Source organism: Pleurodeles waltl, chromosome 4_1 (assembly GCF_031143425.1).
Source record: "Pleurodeles waltl isolate 20211129_DDA chromosome 4_1, aPleWal1.hap1.20221129, whole genome shotgun sequence".
NCBI lineage: Eukaryota > Metazoa > Chordata > Amphibia > Caudata > Salamandridae > Pleurodeles > Pleurodeles waltl.
The window spans coordinates 389,132,047-389,151,798 of record NC_090442.1 but is presented as its reverse complement, the minus strand read 5'-3'; the positions used below and the strand labels follow the sequence as shown (position 1 = coordinate 389,151,798).

Below are 19,752 nucleotides of genomic sequence, written 5' to 3'. Positions count from 1 at the left end.
ATGTCTTGAGTTTTTCAAAAGCCTGTTCAGTTGGTGATGGGTAGTATATTGCAGTGAACTGGGATAGTACTGAGGGTTGTACATGATCTGTAGCAGTTATGTCTTATGTGAGAGTGAAAGTGTCAAGCACAATAAGGAAATTATTATGCAGTCTGTATAAACTATAATGGAATCAATTGCACAACTGCAGATTGTTATGGCATCAGTATTAGATTATATTATTGTATTACAAATGCATTTATGTAGTGCTCACTACCCCTGACGTGACATTGAAGTGCTTTACACTGTGGCACACACTTCTCCAGAAACCAAGGTGCTTTTTTTTAGTGGTTATTGTTCGTAACTCTATTAGTCACGTGCTCTTAAGAGAACGATACATTTCATGTATTTACTCCAGTTTTAATGTGGTAGATTAAGAAACTAGGGTTTAGGAGTAATCATTAGTGTGGGGGATGGATAGGTGAATTCATGCAAAAGGTCAATTGTGTTAATAGATGATCTACATGAGATTCTGTACTGGTAGGATGCGTAGCGGTAGGTCTTTAAAAGGAGAGGTTGTGATCTCTGAGATAGGTGTGGGCTATGTGCAGAAATACAATCATATACTCCATCTTTTTGGTGCAAGAGACCATCAGAAATTTCAAAATTGTGGCTGATCTAAAGGTGCTCAACAACTCCATTCAGATTGCTAATTTCAATATAGACTGGCTGCAAACAATTACTTCCCTGGGTCCAAAGTGGGAGTTTTGACCTGATAGATCGTAAGAATACATGGTGCACTGACACAAGCCCATGAGTAGTTCCTAAAAAAATTTGCTGAGTAGGTGAGTACTGGCAATGATTAGAAGTCTCTTTAGGACTCAAATCTTCATAAGTTTACGATGCCTCTGCCTCCAGCCTCATGACAGGAAATCTAAAAGCAGAGGAATTAGAGATGCACTGTAATCTGGATGGGCTTTTTCAAAATACAAAGTTTTAGGATTAAGAACCATTTTAGGGACTGACAGGCTAGGTTTTCTGTTCAGAAATTGAACATTATATCTACTACAAGCCCGAATTGTGCATACCCAATAGCATAAATCAGACTAACGTACAGATGGCGGGTCCCTTCTTGTAAGGAATTGGGTTACTGGATGAGGGCGGTGAATCCCTACTCAAGCAGCCTCCACAATCTGTGTCAGGGTGAAGTCACAAGTGAACCCCAAAGTAATCTGTGCTCAACCCTCTGGTAGGCTCAACCCAGAGGCAATGTGTAATGTATTTGTGCAACACTTCAAACAGTAATAATGTGTAAACACAAAATAATAAAAAAATCCCATACCAAATTAGACACATAGTGTAAATTGTAATAAATAAAACAAGACCAAAATGACAATCCAATCGGTAGAACTGGAGATTAAAGATTTGTTTTTTTGTCCGGCTTCAGCAGTGTTCAATGGGAACTGCAAGTAGTTCTGGCACTCTGATCAGAGGCTTTATTGAAGGCTTGTCCTTTGCTCTAAAGCTGTAGTTCTTCAGACACTTTAGAAAGAGGGAGTTGATGGAACTGACATGCACCTTTGCACAAAGGCCTATGGAACTACTGTACACCTTCAAACCACTTCCACTAGTTTTCAGGCTTTTGTCAGAAATTCAGTGGGACGTGTCACATGACAAACCTGCACTATATCTATAAATAAGAAGGACATGATCTCTCTTCACTTGATAATTGGCACAGCTATGGGCTCTCCCAGCGTTTTCTTGTCTGCTACCTTACCACTTGAAAAACACTATTTAGCACCTAAAGCTTTCAACACAGAGGCTGAGGGGAAGCAGCGCAGGGATAAGGACTCTCAGAGGCAATATCCAATCCATTTATTTTGGCAGCGTGTAGAGCAGCAATGATAAAGGCATATATATGACTTCCATTGGGCCTCATTTCATAGTTGCTGTGGAGATAAAGTGTTGGTTCTCCTTCAGCGTGACCCTGGATTGACACTGCATTTCTTGAAAAAATTATTCTAAATTAGGGTTGTCTTTGTTTACCCTGATGTTAAAGCAGAGGGCCATCTATGGTTTTAGAGATCCGTGTAAAGGGGGTTGGGGCGTGCTGCTTATCTTCATATTAGTCATGAGCGAGCAGACTGTTATGATGAATCTCCTTCCTATGGGCAGCGTTCCCTGGTCTGGTCTGCATTGCAGAATCAACAATTGGAACTTCTACAAGAGCTTTCAGTCATTTTTTTCTCTCAAGGTTTCTTTTGTAATGCTCATTAACAAAGCCAGCTACTTGGGGGACATTACAATGCAAATTGTTCTGTTTGTATGATTATCATGCGGATTATATAAGCTTGGCAACTGGTCTGGCCTTCCCCCTCCTAAAAAGTCAGAGTGCAAGATATCATTTTATCAGCCTTTTTTCCTTTCCCAATTTTATAGCTGGAGGGTCAGTCAAGTAGTTTGTCAGACCAGCTAACCATCTCTTCATTGATTTTGAAGTTGCAGGAATGATCCCTACGTACTCCAAGTCCACAAGTAGCAACAGGATTAAAATGCTGATGTCCATGGAGTTAGACAAACAGAAAGTAGTCTTCTAAGAAAAGTTCATGGACCACCAATCTGAAGCATATTGGCATAATGGGCTAGATCTGAAGTAGAAATTGTTTCTGATCTTTCCCAGTATGTTTAACGAGCTAGAACCCTGTACAATACCCCATGTTGTATGTTGCAAGGAGTGTGGAGGAGTAATTGCGTACCTGTGTGCTATTAGCAGACCATCCGCTGTAAACATGTTGCTGTTGTTTCTCATTTGTTCTTTCTCTTAGTATTCACATTCCCTCTCCACTCTATTGGAGTCCTGTGATACAGTAAGGAGCTTGAACACAAATACAGAAAAATACAAAGTAAGGCGGTCCTTTAATGGATTACATGGGTCTGGCTGGGCGCGGAAGGAATTGAGGGTATCATTTAGAGTTTGGTGTATCTTGAACATGACGTACATCAAAGGGCCTGGCAAGCCCCAGCTATGTAATCTTAAGGTGGTGCCTGAGACAGGTTAGGTTGTTTGATGGCCCTTAACTTTCATCTCTGCTTTGCAGGTCATTGCAAGGAAGAAGACCTATACATTCTGGAAGAATAAATGACAGTGGTGCAACTCGGGGATGGGGAAGGGGTAGAGGAGTTCCAGGAAGGTTAAAATAATGACAGAAAGGAAGAGAAATGTTTTGAATATAAATGAATAAATAGGTTTGAGGCACATACAAATAAATAAATTGAAGGATGTAGAGAAGATTGCAAATAAGAACAGAAATAAGAAAAGTTAAAAGGAAGTAGGATGTCCGGAGGCACAAAGAGAAATGGAAAGGATGGGGTGGATAGAAAAGGAAAACGAATGGGAAGGTGAGTAAAAGAAGGAAACTTGGAAAAGGGGGTAGCAGGGCCAAAAAAATGGGAGGAGAGAAAAAGTAAAGCTAAGAATAGAATGAACTATTGGAAAGGAGAAATGAGACGGGCTGAAGGTTGGTGAAAAGGAAGAAAATAGGAATTAGCAAATGGAAGTAATTCAAGAGCAAACAGGGAGATGGGGGAAGAAAAGATGGAAAGAAGGGGAAAAATGAACACTAATATAAAGGACAGAACGCTCAAAAGACACCTGAAAGAATAATGGACAGACAAAAGAAAGATGGAAAACGGAAAGAGAGGAGAATGAAGGAAAATTTAAGAAAGTAGAGAAGGAAAGAAAGTAGAAAAAAGATGGAGAGTAAAAAAGGAAAGGATAAATCAAAGAAAAAAAAAGTCAATGCTGTTGAATGTGTAGGTTTTGGCCACATTATTTTTAAATCACGCTGTAAAATGCATCATTCTGAAGCTTTTTCCTCTGGGGAACAATGCACACACGCTCCTCAATAGAAAGGGTCGGGATCGCTCACTTTGCTGGGACATTTCGTTCTATGTGCCTCAAAGTGGGTTGTATTTTATTTTTCTGGCTACTGCCTTGCGTACGTCCCATTTGCCTTATTAGGAATGCATTAGGATATGTAGGCTGAATAGACGTCCGTCGAGTGTGTCACTGAGTCCCCTCTGGCAAAATCTAAATCAGGACCAGAAAGCGTGACGTGAGGAAGTTTATCAAAGGAAGAACTGCGTGTCTTGCTTAGGAGAATACTTCACACAAATGAGTACTGCTAGGAATGGAGAACTGGCTAACAACATTTACCAGTAATCAATTCACAAATTTCCTTTTATCGACAGTCATATGATAAGCACTAACTTCACACAAAGTACACATGTTTACAGGTAAAATCAGTGCTTAATTTGTGCTTGTTGTTTCCGGTGCTGAGCACTGGCACTTCTTTGTGAGGGCCGGGGCTTATTCTTATGCCTCAAGCATTTGCTGCGAGCAAAAGACACATGTGAAAGACGCAAGAAGGAAAAACTAAAAAGCGTCATAAAGTGAGAATGTAGAAAGTTGCAGGATGAGCTGAAGGTGCAGGGGTGGCCGTAAATCCATTGAAGAGGCCCGAGATGGCTTCAGGATTACGCTGCCTCAGTATTCAGTGCTGGCAGATTTAATTACAGCAGTCGCGTGTTTAAGAGAAGGGCTCTGAGCACCGGCACCTCTTAATTTACAAATTAAGCACTGGGTAAAATTCACAACGAGACTTCGGCGAACACGGAGTTGCAAGACGGTTTTAATGGGAAAGGCTCTTTTCAAAAGAAATATCGTTACAAATATAGAAAGAATCCGTCCCATACCTCTGGGGATTGTTCCGCAAGGACCATCTCGGAGTGCAGCGACGTTCGTTCTTCCGGAAGGTTCTGGTTGAAAGTGCGTGCGATTGGGGAAACAATGCCATGGCTTGAAGGAAAGAAAAAGAAACCTGTTGGTTTTCTATGCAAAATTTATTGCTAAAGTCTGTCACGCCAAAGAGCTCATGGACTCACGAAATCAGCTCCTGCTGCATTTGCTGCATACTGTTCTCCAGTTTTGCTTTTTCGGCTCGTAGGGTCTAAAAAAATCAATTAAAACCAATTATATTTCGATTCGAGATATTTGTAGCTATAAATTGCAGACTTGGATAGTCCTACCTCTATTACTGAGGAGTACTCCGCTACCGAAGAAGTTAATTCTTCTATTTGCAATTCTTTCTATAAACATAACAGCAAAAATGCATTAAATCTAAAAGGAATCGCCAAAGGCAACGTTTTTGATAAACGACAATAACATTCGTACATGATAAGCTCTCAAAAAATGATTTTTTTTTTTTTTTACAGTTGTCTCAATGATTCAGTTTATTAACAGCCAGCATCTAGGCAGGAGTTTCAAAGTATCAGTTGCTGGTGCAAGTACACAAACTGTCTCAGCAAAAACATCATGGATGTAGAATGAAGAGGGTATAACTGCAATCCGCCTATTTACATATAACAGACTTCGTCTTTACTGTGCCCTCTAGAACGCAGGCTCGAATAACTAAGGAGTAAATATACTTTCTATTCACCATTTGACAGGTTCATTAAAACTCGGAGTGCCACGCAGGCAATAATGTGTCTGACCCAGGATAATGAAAGTTGCCTTGGAGATAAACGTAAGATTTTCAACAATGAATGTTAAATTCACTACTTATCAAATATATCACGTGACAGCATTTTTTTCAGAACTAAATAGGATAAAACCAACCTTCCGAAAACTTGCATCTTTCTTGGCCATAATATTTTCATAATCCTGCAACTGCATCTAAATGAAAAAAAAGTGTTTTAAAGACTATCTCATCAATGCAAAACATTAGGCACATATTTTACAACTGCTATTCAGTTCACAAGTGCTGCACAAACTAGGGCTCTGGCCTAGTGGTACAAGGTTTGGCTCTCCTGCCCATGGGTGCCCAAATCTTAGTTCTGCGCACAAACGCTTGAGCATGAAAATCCTGGTTGTTGGCCCCATACAATTTCACTTGACATACTTGTGGTGTCCATGCTTTCTGGGTTAATAACAGACCCGAAAAGAGTTAAGGGATGTAGTGATAATTCAAGCCTAAATCCATTCTTTTAAATAGCATCTACAAGTAAAACACTAACAAAAGACACTACATTTAAAATAATTACAACAGTCTCATCCTGTTGCTTGGTACTTGAGTAATAACCTCACAGAATATAATTAGAACGATATTAGTACATTTCACTAACAGCAAGAATCATATGAGCATTTCTAAGATGATTGGAATGTTTTCCTAACACCCAATAGATTACTTCTATGTGCTACACTGTGTAGCCAATTTGCCTCCACACTTTCATGAGATTAAGTGCACTGCATGCATGTTCATAGTGAAGAAGCTGTGGATATGAAACTTGGGCCGGGAGAGTGTGTTTCTTTGGAAGGAAAACACATCAGCTGAGGTCAGTCCTCTCTGTATCAGCTCTCAGCAGAGAACTGGATGCTGCAGGAGTACAGTAGTCTGGTAGGACCTCTTGCGATGACCTGGGGTGAAGACCTCTCCCTCAGTGGTCAATTCATGGGGATTGTATAGTGTTCTCCACTGACGTTTACCCTACATTTGGATTCCACTTACTCCAAGACATAACCGGTATGAAAACAAGATGACGAAAATACATCAACGCAGACTACATGTTTATTATGCACATTCACTGTCAGTCCTTGCAATGTAGATATCAGGGAACTTGGATGTTAGCAAAGTCAGTTTTTGCATGTGATGTGGTAGAACTTTTAGTATTGTCCCTCATGTCACAATGATCATCTATGCATTACCGTTTATGCATTAGTTCAATCAAAGTACTAATAGACTGGTTGTAAAGTGATACACTGAGAAGCCATGTTAATGTGCATGCACTCTAGGTAGCTAACAAAACCTACGTGGCATAACAAATTTAAATTTTAAATGAATTAATTTGTCTTCATGTTATAATTTAGAGTGAAAGCAAACTGTTTGTATTAAAATTATATTAGATATCCTATGAGAAATGTTTTAAAATAGTAAACAAAAGTAGAGAAATGTAGTTCTGTGCCATATTCACAGATATGTATTAATAGTTATTCCGTTTAAAAGTTAATGTAACCGAAACGGGAATAGCAGTTTATTAACACTGAATTTTTATGCAAGTCTTAAAAGGTGTTCCTTTTGCATGATTTAAAGTTATTTTTCAAAATATTTGCATTAGTCTAGGTGAGGTCTGTCGGGCCCTGAATTCATGATTGTGCATAAATAGTTTAGTCATTCGGTTAACGTGAAGCTTTATTTTAGATTCCGTTAACATGAGAATGTTAGCTTGGTAATGGGTGTCTATTGTACTACACATAGTGAGCTTGTGAAGTTGTCCTTAAGTATGGAACATCCAGGACTGTTGACTGGCAACATATACAATTGTTATAATCTAGCACGGAAGAATACAGATAGACACCGATCTCATGAAAGCCTTGTGAATCTTCACCAATGTTACAGTACGTGTCGCATGATCACTTTCTATTGGATGTCACATCTTCAGCATCATGTGGAACAATGGATTGACAAATCATCTTGCCCTATGACCTTTAATATACTGTTTGCCAGCTGGATTTTTGTCAGGGAAATCTGCATTCCCCTTTGAGCATTTTCCTTTGCTTAACTCCTTGACCTGGGAGCAGAGTTCCACTCTAGACTCCTCAGAGATGGCTTCTTTGAGCCCCATTATTGCACGCTGAACCCCTTTGGACTCAGATATAGTCCTCCCTGTCCCTGCCCATTTGACATGCTGTGCTGAGAATTTTTTTTTGTTTTTAACCCAAGTTTCTGAAATGCTGACACCTTCCCTTTTGTCATTATCCCTGTTTGCCCTTTTGTCCTAGTTCTTTTCTAAATTCTTTTTGAGACTTTGTTTTTTTCACATATGTTGCCTGTAAAGAAATGGCTCCCTGTTGCAGTTACCCCCCACTTTTTGCCTGATACTGATGCGGACTTGACTGAGAAGTGTGCTGGGACCCTGCTAACCAGGCCCCAGCACCAGTGTTCTTTCACCTAAAATGTACCATTGTTTCCACAATTGGCACAACCCTGGCACCTAGGTAAGTCCCTTGTAACTGGTACCCCTGGTACCAAGGGCCCTGATGCCAGGGAAGGTCTCTGAGGGCTGCAGCATGTCTTATGCCACCCTAGGGACCCCTCACTCAGCACAGACACACTGCTTGCCAGCTTGTGTGTGCTGATGGGGAGAAAATGACTAAGTCGACATGGCATTCCCCTCAGGGTGCCATGCCAACCTCCCACTGCCTGTGGCATAGGTAAGTCACCCCTCTAGTAGGCCTTACAGCCCTAAGGCAGGGTGCACTATACCACAGGTGAGGGCATATGTGCATGAGCACTATGCCCCTACAGTGTCTAAGCAAAACCTTAGACATTGTAAGTGCAGGGTAGCCATAAGAGTATATGGGCTGGGAGTCTGTCAAAAACGAACTCCACAGCTCCATAATGGCTACACTGAATACTGGGAAGTTTAGTATCAAACTTCTCAGAATAATAAACCCACACTGATGCCAGTGTTGGATTTATTAAAAAATGCACACAGAGGGCATCTTAGAGATACCCCCTGTATTTTACCCAATTGTTCAGTGCAGGACTGACTGGTCTGTGCCAGCCTGCTGCTGAGAGACGAGTGTCTGACCTCATGCGGTGAGAGCCTTTGTGCTCTCTGAGGACAGAAACAAAGCCTGCTCTGGGTGGAGGTGCTTCACACCTCCCCCCTGCAGGAACTGTAACACCTAGCAGTGAGCTTCAAAGGCTCAAGCTTCGTGTTACAATGCCCCAGGGCACTCCAGCTAGTGGAGATGCCCGCCCCCTGGACACAGCCCCCACTTTTGGCGGCAAGTCCAGGAGAAATAATGAGAATAACAAGGAGGAGTCACTGGCCCGTCAGGACAGCCCCTAAGGTGTCCTGAGCTGAGGTGACTCTGACTTTTAGAAATCCTCCATCTTGTAGAAGGAGGATTCCCCCAATAGGGATAGGAATGTGACCCCCTCCCCTTGGGAGGAGGCACAAAGAGGGTGTACCCACCCTCAGGGCTAGTAGCCATTGGCTACTAACCCCCCAGACCTAAACACGCCCTTAAATTTAGTATTTAAGGGCTTCCCTGAACCTAAGAATTTAGATTCCTGCAACTTACCGAAGAAGAAGACTGCTGAGCTGAAAACCCCTGCAGAAGAAGAAAGAAGACACCAACTGCTTTGGCCCCAGTCCTACCGGCCTGTCTCCTGCCTTCTAAAGAACCCTGCTCCAGCGACGCTTTCTCCAGGACCAGCGACCTCTGAATCCTCAGAGGACTGCCCTGCTTCCAAGAGACCAAGAAACTCCCGAGGACAGCGGCACTGCTCCAAAAGAACTGCGACTTTGTTTCAAGGAGCAGATTTAAAGACCCCTGCAACTCCCCGCAAGAAGCGTGAGACTTGCAACACTGCACCCGGCGACCCCGACTCGACTGGTGGAGAACCAACACCTCAGGGAGGACCCTCTGGCGACTCCGAGTCCGTGAGTAACCAAAGTTGTCCCCCCCTGAGCCCCCACAGCGACGCCTGCAGAGGGAATCCCGAGGCTCCCCCTGACCGCGACTGCCTGAACTCCATTTCCCGACGGCTGGAAAAGACCCTGCACCCGCAGCCCCCAGCACCTAAAGGAACGGAACTCCTGTGCAGGAGTGACACCCAGGAAGCCCTCTCCCTTGCCCAGGTGGTGGCTACCCCGAGGAGCCCCCCCCTTGCCTGCCTGCAACGCTGAAGAGATCCCTTGATCTCTCATTGATTTCCATTGAAAACCCGACGCTTGTTTCTACACTGCACCCGGCCGCCCCAGTGCCGCTGAGGGAGTACTTTTTGTGTGGACTTGTGTCCCCCCCGGTGCCCTACAAAACCCCCCTGGTCTGCCCTCCGAAGACACTGGTACTTACCTGCTGGCAGACCGGAACCGGGGCACCCCCTTCTCTCCATTGAAGCCTATGCGTTTTGGGCACCTCTTTGACCTCTGCACCTGACCGGCCCTGAGCTGCTGGTGTGGTAACTTTGGGGTTGCTCTGAACCCCCAACGGTGGGCTACCTTGGACGCAAACCTGAGACTTCTAAGTGATTTACTTACCTGAGAAAACTAACAAAAACTTACCTCCCCCAGGAACTGTGAAAATTGCACTGTGTCCACTTTTAAAACAGCTTATTGTGTTTTATGTAAAAAGTATACATGCTAATGTAATGATTCAAAGTTCCTAAAGTACTTACCTGCAATACCTTTCAAATGAGATATTTCATGTAGAATTTGAACCTGTGGTTCTTAAAATAAACTAAGAAAATATATTTTTCTATAAAAAAAACGTTTGGCTGGATTTGTCTCTGAGTGTGTGTTCCTCATTTATTGCCTATGTGTATGTACAACAAATGCTTAACACTACTCCTTTGATAAGCCTACTGCTCGACCACACTACCACAAAATAGAGCATTAGTATTATCTCTTTTGCCACTATCTTACCTCTAAGGGGAACCCTTGGACTCTGTGCATGCTATTCCTTACTTTGAAATAGCACATACAGAGCCAACTTCCTACATTGCCTAGCACTTGTTAGCATCTAACTGACTAATCAGTAGTGTTTCTTTTTCCCGAACAGCTAAATCTAGAGGATTTAAATTGCCTAAATGCATATTGGACCTGAACAGTGTTTGTTTTCTGTACATCAAGTGATTATTCTAGCGTTCTGTATTGCTTTTGTCGAATGCTTAGTGTCATTAATGTTAGTTCGTTTGAATCTGTTTTTTTCACCTTGGTTACTAGGTACCTTTATAACTTTGTTTTGTGCATTGTCTATATGACACGGAGTCTAAGCTTGTAATAAGAATCCTTGGCCTTTATTCTAGACTGGAGTGTGGCTACATTGGTCATACTGTTGCAGAAATGTAATCTGTTGTAAACCTATGTTTGTCTACCCACATCCTTATGCTGGGTGCAAAGATCTATTGCCTTGTCAAGCATGGATTCCTGCAAAGGATGAGAACCAAAATGAGCCAGTGGAATGCTGATGGACTTTCCTGCTGGTTTTACCAATCTGACCACCCAACCTCTTCAGGTTAGGAGTTGGTCTGGGGTGTTTTGATCTGGTAGGGGCATCTGTTGAGACAAAAAAGTCCCTCACATTGAAATGGACGTACACCCCTGACCTGAGTGCCCCCAAGAGCAACAGTGTCTGGAACCCGGGTGCCGATTTGTGTTTCATGTCCAAACATAGATCATGCGTTTGGGCCATGAGACAGGCTTGCCTTACGGATTGTAGTCTTTTTGTACTGGGAGGGGAGCCCAAAGTGCTAACCTCATAGCGGTCAAAGTCTATTGTCTCTGCCAGGTGGGAGCAGCATGAGCACAGTATTGGCAGCATATCATACAGTGATCAGTAGAAGTTAAAAGGTCTTTTTACCTGTGTCACTGGAGTGAGGCCTACAGGCTTACTCACGGAAAGTCCTGCTGTTGTATGCTTAACTCACCCTTGGCCTACATCAGATCAGCAAGTAGTGCTGTGCAGTGTGTGTGTTTTATATGCATAGTTTCCTGTGAAAGATACCATACATGGAAGATGCAGCGCTGTGCAGTGCGTGTACGTTATGTGTATGTGCTGAGTGGATGTGTACCTGTGAATGGTACAATACATGGAAGATTCTGGGTTCTATTTTGTGAGACCCAGGGCTGACTGAAGAAACATGAGGAGGTAGGGCAATCAACCAGACAGATTTGTGGACTGTTACATTCCTGTGAGCTGGGTGGGACACACTGGAGGAAGGGAGAGCCAGACTCTTAAGCATACATCAAAGGTTGCTCTTTGATTCAGAGAGAAGTCCCTGAAAAGGGACTTGGGACATCTCAGAGGGCTGGGGTCGATAAAAGAATTAGCCCTGGGTTAACCTTTTGATACGCATCACTGTGACTCACATCCAGGTGTGAACCCCTAGTCACTCTCATGGCCTGTGTTGTGGGGCTTTCAGTTTGCTCCTGCTGTGACAGCATTCTTTCTGGAGGAAGGACAGAGTGGAGGAGAGGACACGTCAATCAGAAGCAGAGATCCAACACAAACTTCAAAGACTTGGACCATAAATCAAATTTTGTGTCTGGAAATTGACTATAAGAAGGAGAACTTGAGGCCTCTAAAATTGCCAACTGTCAAGCAGCCAGTCAGGCTGTGTGAGGAGGAGAAAGTCTGAAAGACTTCAGCCTGTGACCAGGACTGGAGGCTAAGGCCTCCTTGTCTCCCAGCCTGGTGAAGAGATATTACCCAGGAACCCAGGTCTACCAGCCCCTGGTGCACCAGTATCTGCCAGCTTGCCAAGAAAAGTGTGCCCTTCGAGGATCAGGGGAAAGCTCCCAGGAGGGAGTGAGGTCCAGTGGGAGATCCTAGTGTTTGGATCCCTGAAGCAATGTTTGAGGAGCCTGCTCCTGGAATGAATGGGTTCAAGCCCATGTGCAGATAGAAGATGGTGCCCCATATGTCTTGGGGGGGCACCATGAACATTACTGCCCTGCCAATTGGGCCATACCCCGTGTGTGGAATGTAGTCGTGACCACATATGCAGGTGGGTCCGTCATGAAGACTGTTGGCATGCCAATTAGGCTGTGGACTGCAGAGTGAATTCAGTGACCCCGTATGCCAGGTAGGGCCACTGGGAAAAGCTAAGAATGTGGTCCGGTGGAGACTGTCATGTGTGGAAGAGGTCACTGTGGTAATCTGTGCAGCCAGGGCTCAGACTGAGGATTTGCAACAAAAGCAACAAACCCACCCAATCTGCCCCCACCCACCTGTGGGAGGGATCCAGAGAAACATGCCAGCATCAGAAAAACGTCAAGTACACCCGACAGCTCTCTCCACAGGACCATGTATGAGGTACTAAAAGACACCTGACTGCTGCCCGTGCAAGGCAGCATGTGCTATACTCACCTGAGACAGCCACTGCAGCTTCCACATCTGCAAAGGGGTGCTATTGGAGAATCCAGCCCTGCAGGTGAGGGTAAGATTGATTGATGGGCTAGAAGGCCCAAGGGAACTTGCTGCCATATAGTACTTCAGCGCTGAAACACTTTTGAATTTATATGGAGTCAAAGTGTAACTCCTGAGACTCTGACTACTAGTGCGGCTTAACCTGACTGTCACCTATAATGAATGGGGAATAACCACTACCACTAGCGATAGGAGAGTTGAACTCAGGAACCACCTATTGAAGCACTGGAGCCCTGACCTTGGTAGACTATGTGCATTGTATGTGGATGCTGTATTTCAACTACTTCCTTTTATGAAAAGGAGTATTTCTATACCAACACAATCATTTATTGTCGCTATTGAACTTATTTCAAGTTATTAGCCTGTGTTCACTTCACAAGAAGCCCTGGACTGCTCTACCTGCACTACCTCAGAGTCAAGTGTAGAAGAGGTTCATGGCCCAGTTGCTCAAGATCGGGCCCCAGGACATTAGGAGTAAAACACCTCAACCCCCACAGTTGGTCCCCATTTCCTTCCGCTTGCTCCATGGCCTTCTGAACAGGGTTCTGACAAGGGCAAACAGAAATTGCTACAAAAGTGTGTATGGGAACCCCTGGGAACCTTCATCCCATTGGCTAGGGAGGGGACCAGGAAACAACCCCACTCACGAACAGTGCAAGGCATAAACGTGGCATCCCCAGGCACCCTCTTCAGAATACTGGAGCCTTGAGGGACAGACATGCTCCGTTCTCTACCTAGGATAAAGAAAAGGACTCCAGGGGTCAGTTGGCTGACCTCCTGCATAGCTTCAGGGTTACAAAAAGCTGCAAGAGCCTTTATTCCTGAATTTCCTAGATGGCCAGTACCAACTGGACCTAACTTGGACCCTGCTAGTGACTTTCTGCTGATGGATTCAGAGCCAGGGAAAAAAAGTTGATCAGGGGAAGGAGCCAAATGTTGCCAACTAGAGAGTGGATTTCCCGGATGCAAAATTTTAGTTTCTCCCTCGCTGACCATTTCTGTCGCATAGGTGCCGCGGGGCCCGCTGCACCCCCCTTTTCCGGCCACAGATGTCCTTGCCACTGTGGCAAGGACGGGAGCCCGAAATTGGGCTTCTGTTCTCGCTGTGCATCTTGCACGGTGTACAGACTTTAGTTAGGTCCTTGGCACCCCTCTGCACCCCCTAGACTTTCTTACTTGGCATCTTCATGGTTCTTCTTTTCTTTCTTCTTTCTCTTCCTGGGGGAAGCCATCTTTGGCTATCCCATCATACTTCTCTACTCTGTTCCCTGCATGCATCTGTTCCTTTCTTCCTGTGACGTTTTTTCCTATCTGTTCCATTACTCTTTTCCCAATTCAAGATGGCAGTCTTTCCTTTTCCTGTTTCTTACTTTCTGTTTAGGGGTATATAAGGGCCTTGATTTCCTTTCTCCTTGCGTTGCAACACTACTCTGTGGTGATTACGCTCCTGCTGTTTTTTTTCTCAGATTTCCAGTTTTTCTTCTTTTGTTTCTTCCTGTTTTTTCTCACTTTAGTCCTGGTTTCAGACTGATTTTTTCTTGTGTCTCCCTTATTCCCGGGAGTTCCCATCTGGAGGTTTTTTCCCTTTGGCGTTTTTCCTCAGGGACTCCTTCTTGAAGGCACAGACTGTATTGGCGTCCACTGTCAACAGCACAGTGGCTACCGGAAAGGGTCACCCCTACCTCAGCCAGAGCCGGACCTGCAAGAACCGAGGTCGCACTCCATCTCCCTCTGGTCTGGACGGTAAGCCTAAACCAAAGTTTGACAATTTCTCGTGAAAACTAAGGACTTCAGCAGTACCCTGTCCAAAGCCTATCTGACTTCGTGAAGTCGTCCTCGGATACATCCTGCTTTCTTGCCCTGCTGAAGGATTTTGACTACCAGAAAAAAGTCTAAGTCTCAAGCAAAAACCTCCAACAGGGTCAAACCTGGCTTAAGTATCTGACCCATGCTCCATCGCAGTGGGTCTCAAATCACACCTTGGTCCCGGCATGGTGAGTGTTTTGATGTTATTTTCACTTGCAAATTTGAAAACCTATATCTCTAGTTCTCCTTATTGGATTTATCTTGTTTCAGTGAGATTTTACTCATTGAAGTTTACTATATTATGGTAACTTAAGTTTGGAGTTTTTATTGTTTAGTGTTTTGACTTTATTGTTTTGGTAATGTATACACACTTTTGAAACTGCCCTAAGTTAAGTTTGGCTGCTCTGTGCCGTAGGTACTAGGGGGTTGAGCTCAGGTTCATTAAAAGATTTTGAGGGCTCACCCTGACAAGAGCTGCGATTATTCCCTGAAATGCAAAAAACAACAAGGTGATGGATGAACTGCCTGGATTAATCTCAACCACTAGAAATTACTCAGGCCACATCCCAATCCATAATTTCTCACCCACCATGCCACCTCAGTTTGGACCCCGCCATACGCAAATCTGACTTGACCCTCCCCCTCATGGGAACAGCCCAGCCCAAACTGCTAGGCAAGGTCCTCACTGAAATGAACACAAGCGACCTAGAACTTGTTTTGCGCTAGTTATGAATCTTCAGCCAGGTATACCTTGGTCCCAGTGGCACAGTGAGTCTGTAACCCCACGTCTGGGCATACCTGGTGCACATAGGGCGTCAAATCCAAAAATCAACAAGGTGATGGATGGAATGGTTGAACTAATCTCAGCCACTGGCTTGTGTTCCGGTTCACGGAGGGCCTGGCAGTTTGGGCTTCACTATTCCCTCGAGGTGCATGATCAAGACTGATTTGCTTATGGCTGGGACTGAACTGAGGTGGCATGGTTACTAAAAGAATGATGGATTGGGATGTGGCTGAGCAATTTCCAGTGGCTAAGATTAATTCAAGCATTCCGTCCACCACTCTATTGTTTTGCATTTGCTGCCCTAAGTAGGCCAGGTATTCCCAGATCTGGGTCCCGGGCTCACTGTGCCACTGGAACCAAGCTGGAGGGGTTGCGTTTCAGTTCCGGGAGGGCCTGGCCTGGCAATTTAGGGTGGACTATTCCCATGAGGAGCAGGGTCCAGACTGATTTTAATTTGGTTGGGTCCAAGCTGAGGTGACATAGTGGGCAAAAGAACAATGGATTGGGATGCAGCCCAAGCAATTGCCAGTGGCTGAGATTCATTCAAGCATTCCAACGATCACCCTGTTGTTGCATTTGCTATGCTCACTGCATTAGGTATGCCCAGACCCAGGGTCCCGGGCTCACTGTGCCACTGGAACCAAGCGATACCTGGCTGAAGATCTCTAACGAAGGCGACGATGATCCTAGGTTGCTTGTGTTCTGGTTAATGGACGACCTGGCCTGGCAGTTCAGGCTGGGCTGTCCCCATGAGGAGCATGGTCAAAGCTGATTTGCACAGGGTTGGGTCCAAAGTGAGGCGCCATGGTGGGCAGAAAAACAATGGATTAGGATATGGCCCCAAGCACCTGGCAGTGGCTGAGATTAATTGAAGCATTCCATCCATCACCTTATTGTTTTTACATCTGCTGTGCTCAGTGCACCTATGCTCATGCCCAGACGAGGGTCAAGGGCTCATTGTGCTACTGGAATGAAGCTATACCTGGCTGAAGAGGACAAACCCCGTTCTAGGCTGCTAGTGTTCTGGTTCAGGGAGGACCTGGCTTGGCAGTTCGGGCTGAACCGTTCCCCTTAGGGTCAGGGTGAAGACTGATTTGCATATGGCTGTGTCCCAACTGAGGTGGCATGGTGGACATAAGAATGATGGATTGGGATGCGGCCGGAGGGACTGCCAGTAGTGGAGATTAATTCAAGCATTCCATTGATCACTTTGCTCTTTTTGCAATTGCTGCAATAAATGAGCTGGATATGGAGAGAAGTGGGTCCTGGGCTCACTGTGCCACTGGAACCCAGCTAGGCATGGCTAAAGAGCCCTCACTAGAGTGAAACCCATTCTAGGTTGCTTGTGTTCCGGTTCAGGAAGGACCTGGTCTGGCAGTTCGGGAGGGACTGTTGTCATCAGGAGCAGGGTCAAGACAGATTTCCATATCACTGGGTCAAAACTGAGGTGGTATGGTGGGGTAAAAAAAAAAAAAAAAAGAAAAGAAAAGAAAAAAATTGATTGGGAAGCGGCCCCAGCCATTGCCAGTGGGTAGGATTAATTCAAGCACACACCTTCATACATGACCCACACACAGAGCAGTAATGGACATTTACATAGAAGAGGCTATTAGGTATCTCCCCAGAAGGTAATACATTCAGGTTTCCAACCGGACAAGTTTATTATAGATTTCTTCATAACACAAGTACATCATTCCAGTTACGGCTAAAAGAACTAAAGACCTTGCAATGCACTACACCGCTGTCAATTTATCTAAAATGTCCAGCATTAAAGGCCCCCCTTACAGTATTTTGTAGTTTCTTAAATTCATGTTACCCAATCATTATTCAGAACTAAGCAGCTGCTGAACATCCTTAACAGACATGCACTGCCAGCTACATGGTACACCCTCCACCCCAATATCAGAAAGCACATTTTATGGACAAAAGTAACATAAACATCACCTTTAATGATTATATATCTGAATGTTTATCCCATATTAGGTCACGCAGGTTTGGTTGTGTGTGGGGGGTGGGTTGTAGGGGGGTACTCTGAATTGAGGCTACTATTACCCACAATAATAATCTGATGAATATGATGGTCGATTTTTATATTTTTTAATAGAATTTGGTCCACATGCATTATAAGGCCTTGTTTTACTCAATGTTGGAAATGTGCATTGTTTGCATGGCATTCCCCTAGGTTTTTGCCTTTCTTTGCTGAACCCATACTTGTTGGGCATAGGCCTCAGCCCACTTTACTCCTGGTAACCAGTGGTAAAGTGATTGTGCTCACTCTTCTAAATATGGTACAAACTGGCAAACTCAATTGGCACATTTAATTTACATACAGGTCCAAGTCCAATGCAGTCTGCAGTGAAGTTTTAAACTGTCATTTCAACATAGCAAACAAACCTTTTGCCAAGCCTGAACATTCCTTTTTAATACTTATAGGTCACTCACTGGATAAAGTAGGCCCTAAATCCCCATAGGGCAGGGTGCATGGTATTGAAAAAGTAGGACATGTATAATTTATGTTTTACCTGTCCTGGCAGTGAAAATCATAGAAATGCATTTTCTCACTGAGACAAGGCTGTCTCTCCCATAGGTTAACAATGGTTTACACCATCACCTTTAATAAATTCAGTTTGAAAGTAGCTAGAAAAATTATTAAGGACTAAGTTTAATGGTAAAGTAAAATCCAACCTAATGGTTAAGTCGGATTTATATATTATAGTTTGGAAAAAACACCTTTGGAAATATGCAATTTTTCTGCTCAAAACCTAAAGGCTTTCCTACTAGTGTCCATCTGTCACCTGACCCCTGAAGGCTCCTCTGTGGTGAGATGTATATTGGTCCCAGACAGTGGACAAAGGGCCCTGGGAGTGTGGAATGGGACTCCTCCTTTGATAGGATGGCCTAGAGGGCTGTGCCCAGCCCCTTTCTGAGCTTCAAATGATGCCTACCTTTTCAATGCAGATGAAGCTCACACCTAGGCCTGCCTCCCCTGTATTACAGCCTACTCTCAAGTAATAGCCAACCTTCTCATATATACCAACTCAGACTGCTTCTCCCTCACCCATGTATTGATGAAATGCACCTACCTAGGCTGAATATAGTCAAGATTAATTCTTCATTTCCTTAAATCTACTCACCCAAAAACCCATCTGAGGCATTTTAAAGATTCCTATCAGATATTGTTAAAAATATGCCAAGGCATGGTGTAAAATCAAATGTCATGGAAGAGGACCTGGGCAGTGTGTGAATCTATTTTTCTCGTTTCAGCAGACAATGTAGACCCTATTTTAATATGTTTTTTGCATACATTATACTCTTAAAACGTTAACATTAAAATGCTTACTTGAAGCTCAGCAACATTGCCCAATACTTCTGCCATCTTCCTTTGAAGGTTATCCACATCCACAGCACACTGAATATTCTGATAGGCAAATATTGAAAGTAAAAAAATAAATAAAAAAAAATAGAAGTTGAACATAAAACAACAAGCTGGTAACCATAAACATTTTTCTCAGGTGTATTACAAAGCAAACAATCAATGTTAAATGTAGCTTTTATTTCTAGCAGCACAAAAAAACTGAAGCTTCCAAACCATTGTTTTCCAAGAAAAACATAATGACCTCCATGCACAAAATACTGCTTGCTTCCTGAATTTCAGCCCGTAGAAGGATTAGTGAACAAATATGCACACATTGCATTGAAACTAATTTTCCTAAACAGAAGCATCTACAAGGACCATGGAGTACTACCAATAAGATAGGTCTTTAGAAGCAAGCCTGACACCAGTGAAGTGACAAGTCGGCAATCAAAAGCAGAGGAGCAACGCACTGTCCATGGGTCTGCTCTTGGGCAGGCAATTGAAGATCAATTCTGCCCCAGTAAGGTTAATCTTCCAGAGTTCCAGGCATTAAGTAATCATGGAGTTGAATGTATGCTAAAGATCAGTTTGCCTCCAGGAGAGAACGACCTAACAGGCCAGTTACAGTGCTTGAGCTAGCAGTTCCTACTAGTGGGCGTCTAATGACTACAATGCAGCTCTGACATTGTTGATGTATGTTCACTCTTCTCTGCCTTTTTCGTTTATTACATCCTTTCAAAATGAGGTTGGCTTAAAGATGTGTGCTCTGTGCAAGGCATTCTGAGAGGAGGTAAGAAAACTTCTCTCAGGGTTTAGGTCGGCCTCAAC

General features: G+C 43.9%; 1 protein-coding gene across 2 annotated transcripts in view; it reads right to left on the bottom strand.

Annotated features, from left to right (window-relative positions):
• IRAG2 (inositol 1,4,5-triphosphate receptor associated 2) overlaps nt 1-19,752 on the bottom strand; it is an 871,311-nt gene that overhangs the window by 494,458 nt on the left and 357,101 nt on the right. For both annotated transcript variants that reach the window (XM_069228582.1, XM_069228581.1), the window contains exons 10-14: nt 18,910-18,987; nt 5,657-5,713; nt 5,068-5,127; nt 4,924-4,988; nt 4,735-4,837 (exon numbers count right to left, since the gene is read on the bottom strand). In XM_069228582.1, coding sequence (XP_069084683.1) covers nt 4,735-4,837; nt 4,924-4,988; nt 5,068-5,127; nt 5,657-5,713; nt 18,910-18,987 — 363 coding nt within the window. The remainder of the gene's footprint in view (nt 1-4,734; nt 4,838-4,923; nt 4,989-5,067; nt 5,128-5,656; nt 5,714-18,909; nt 18,988-19,752) is intronic.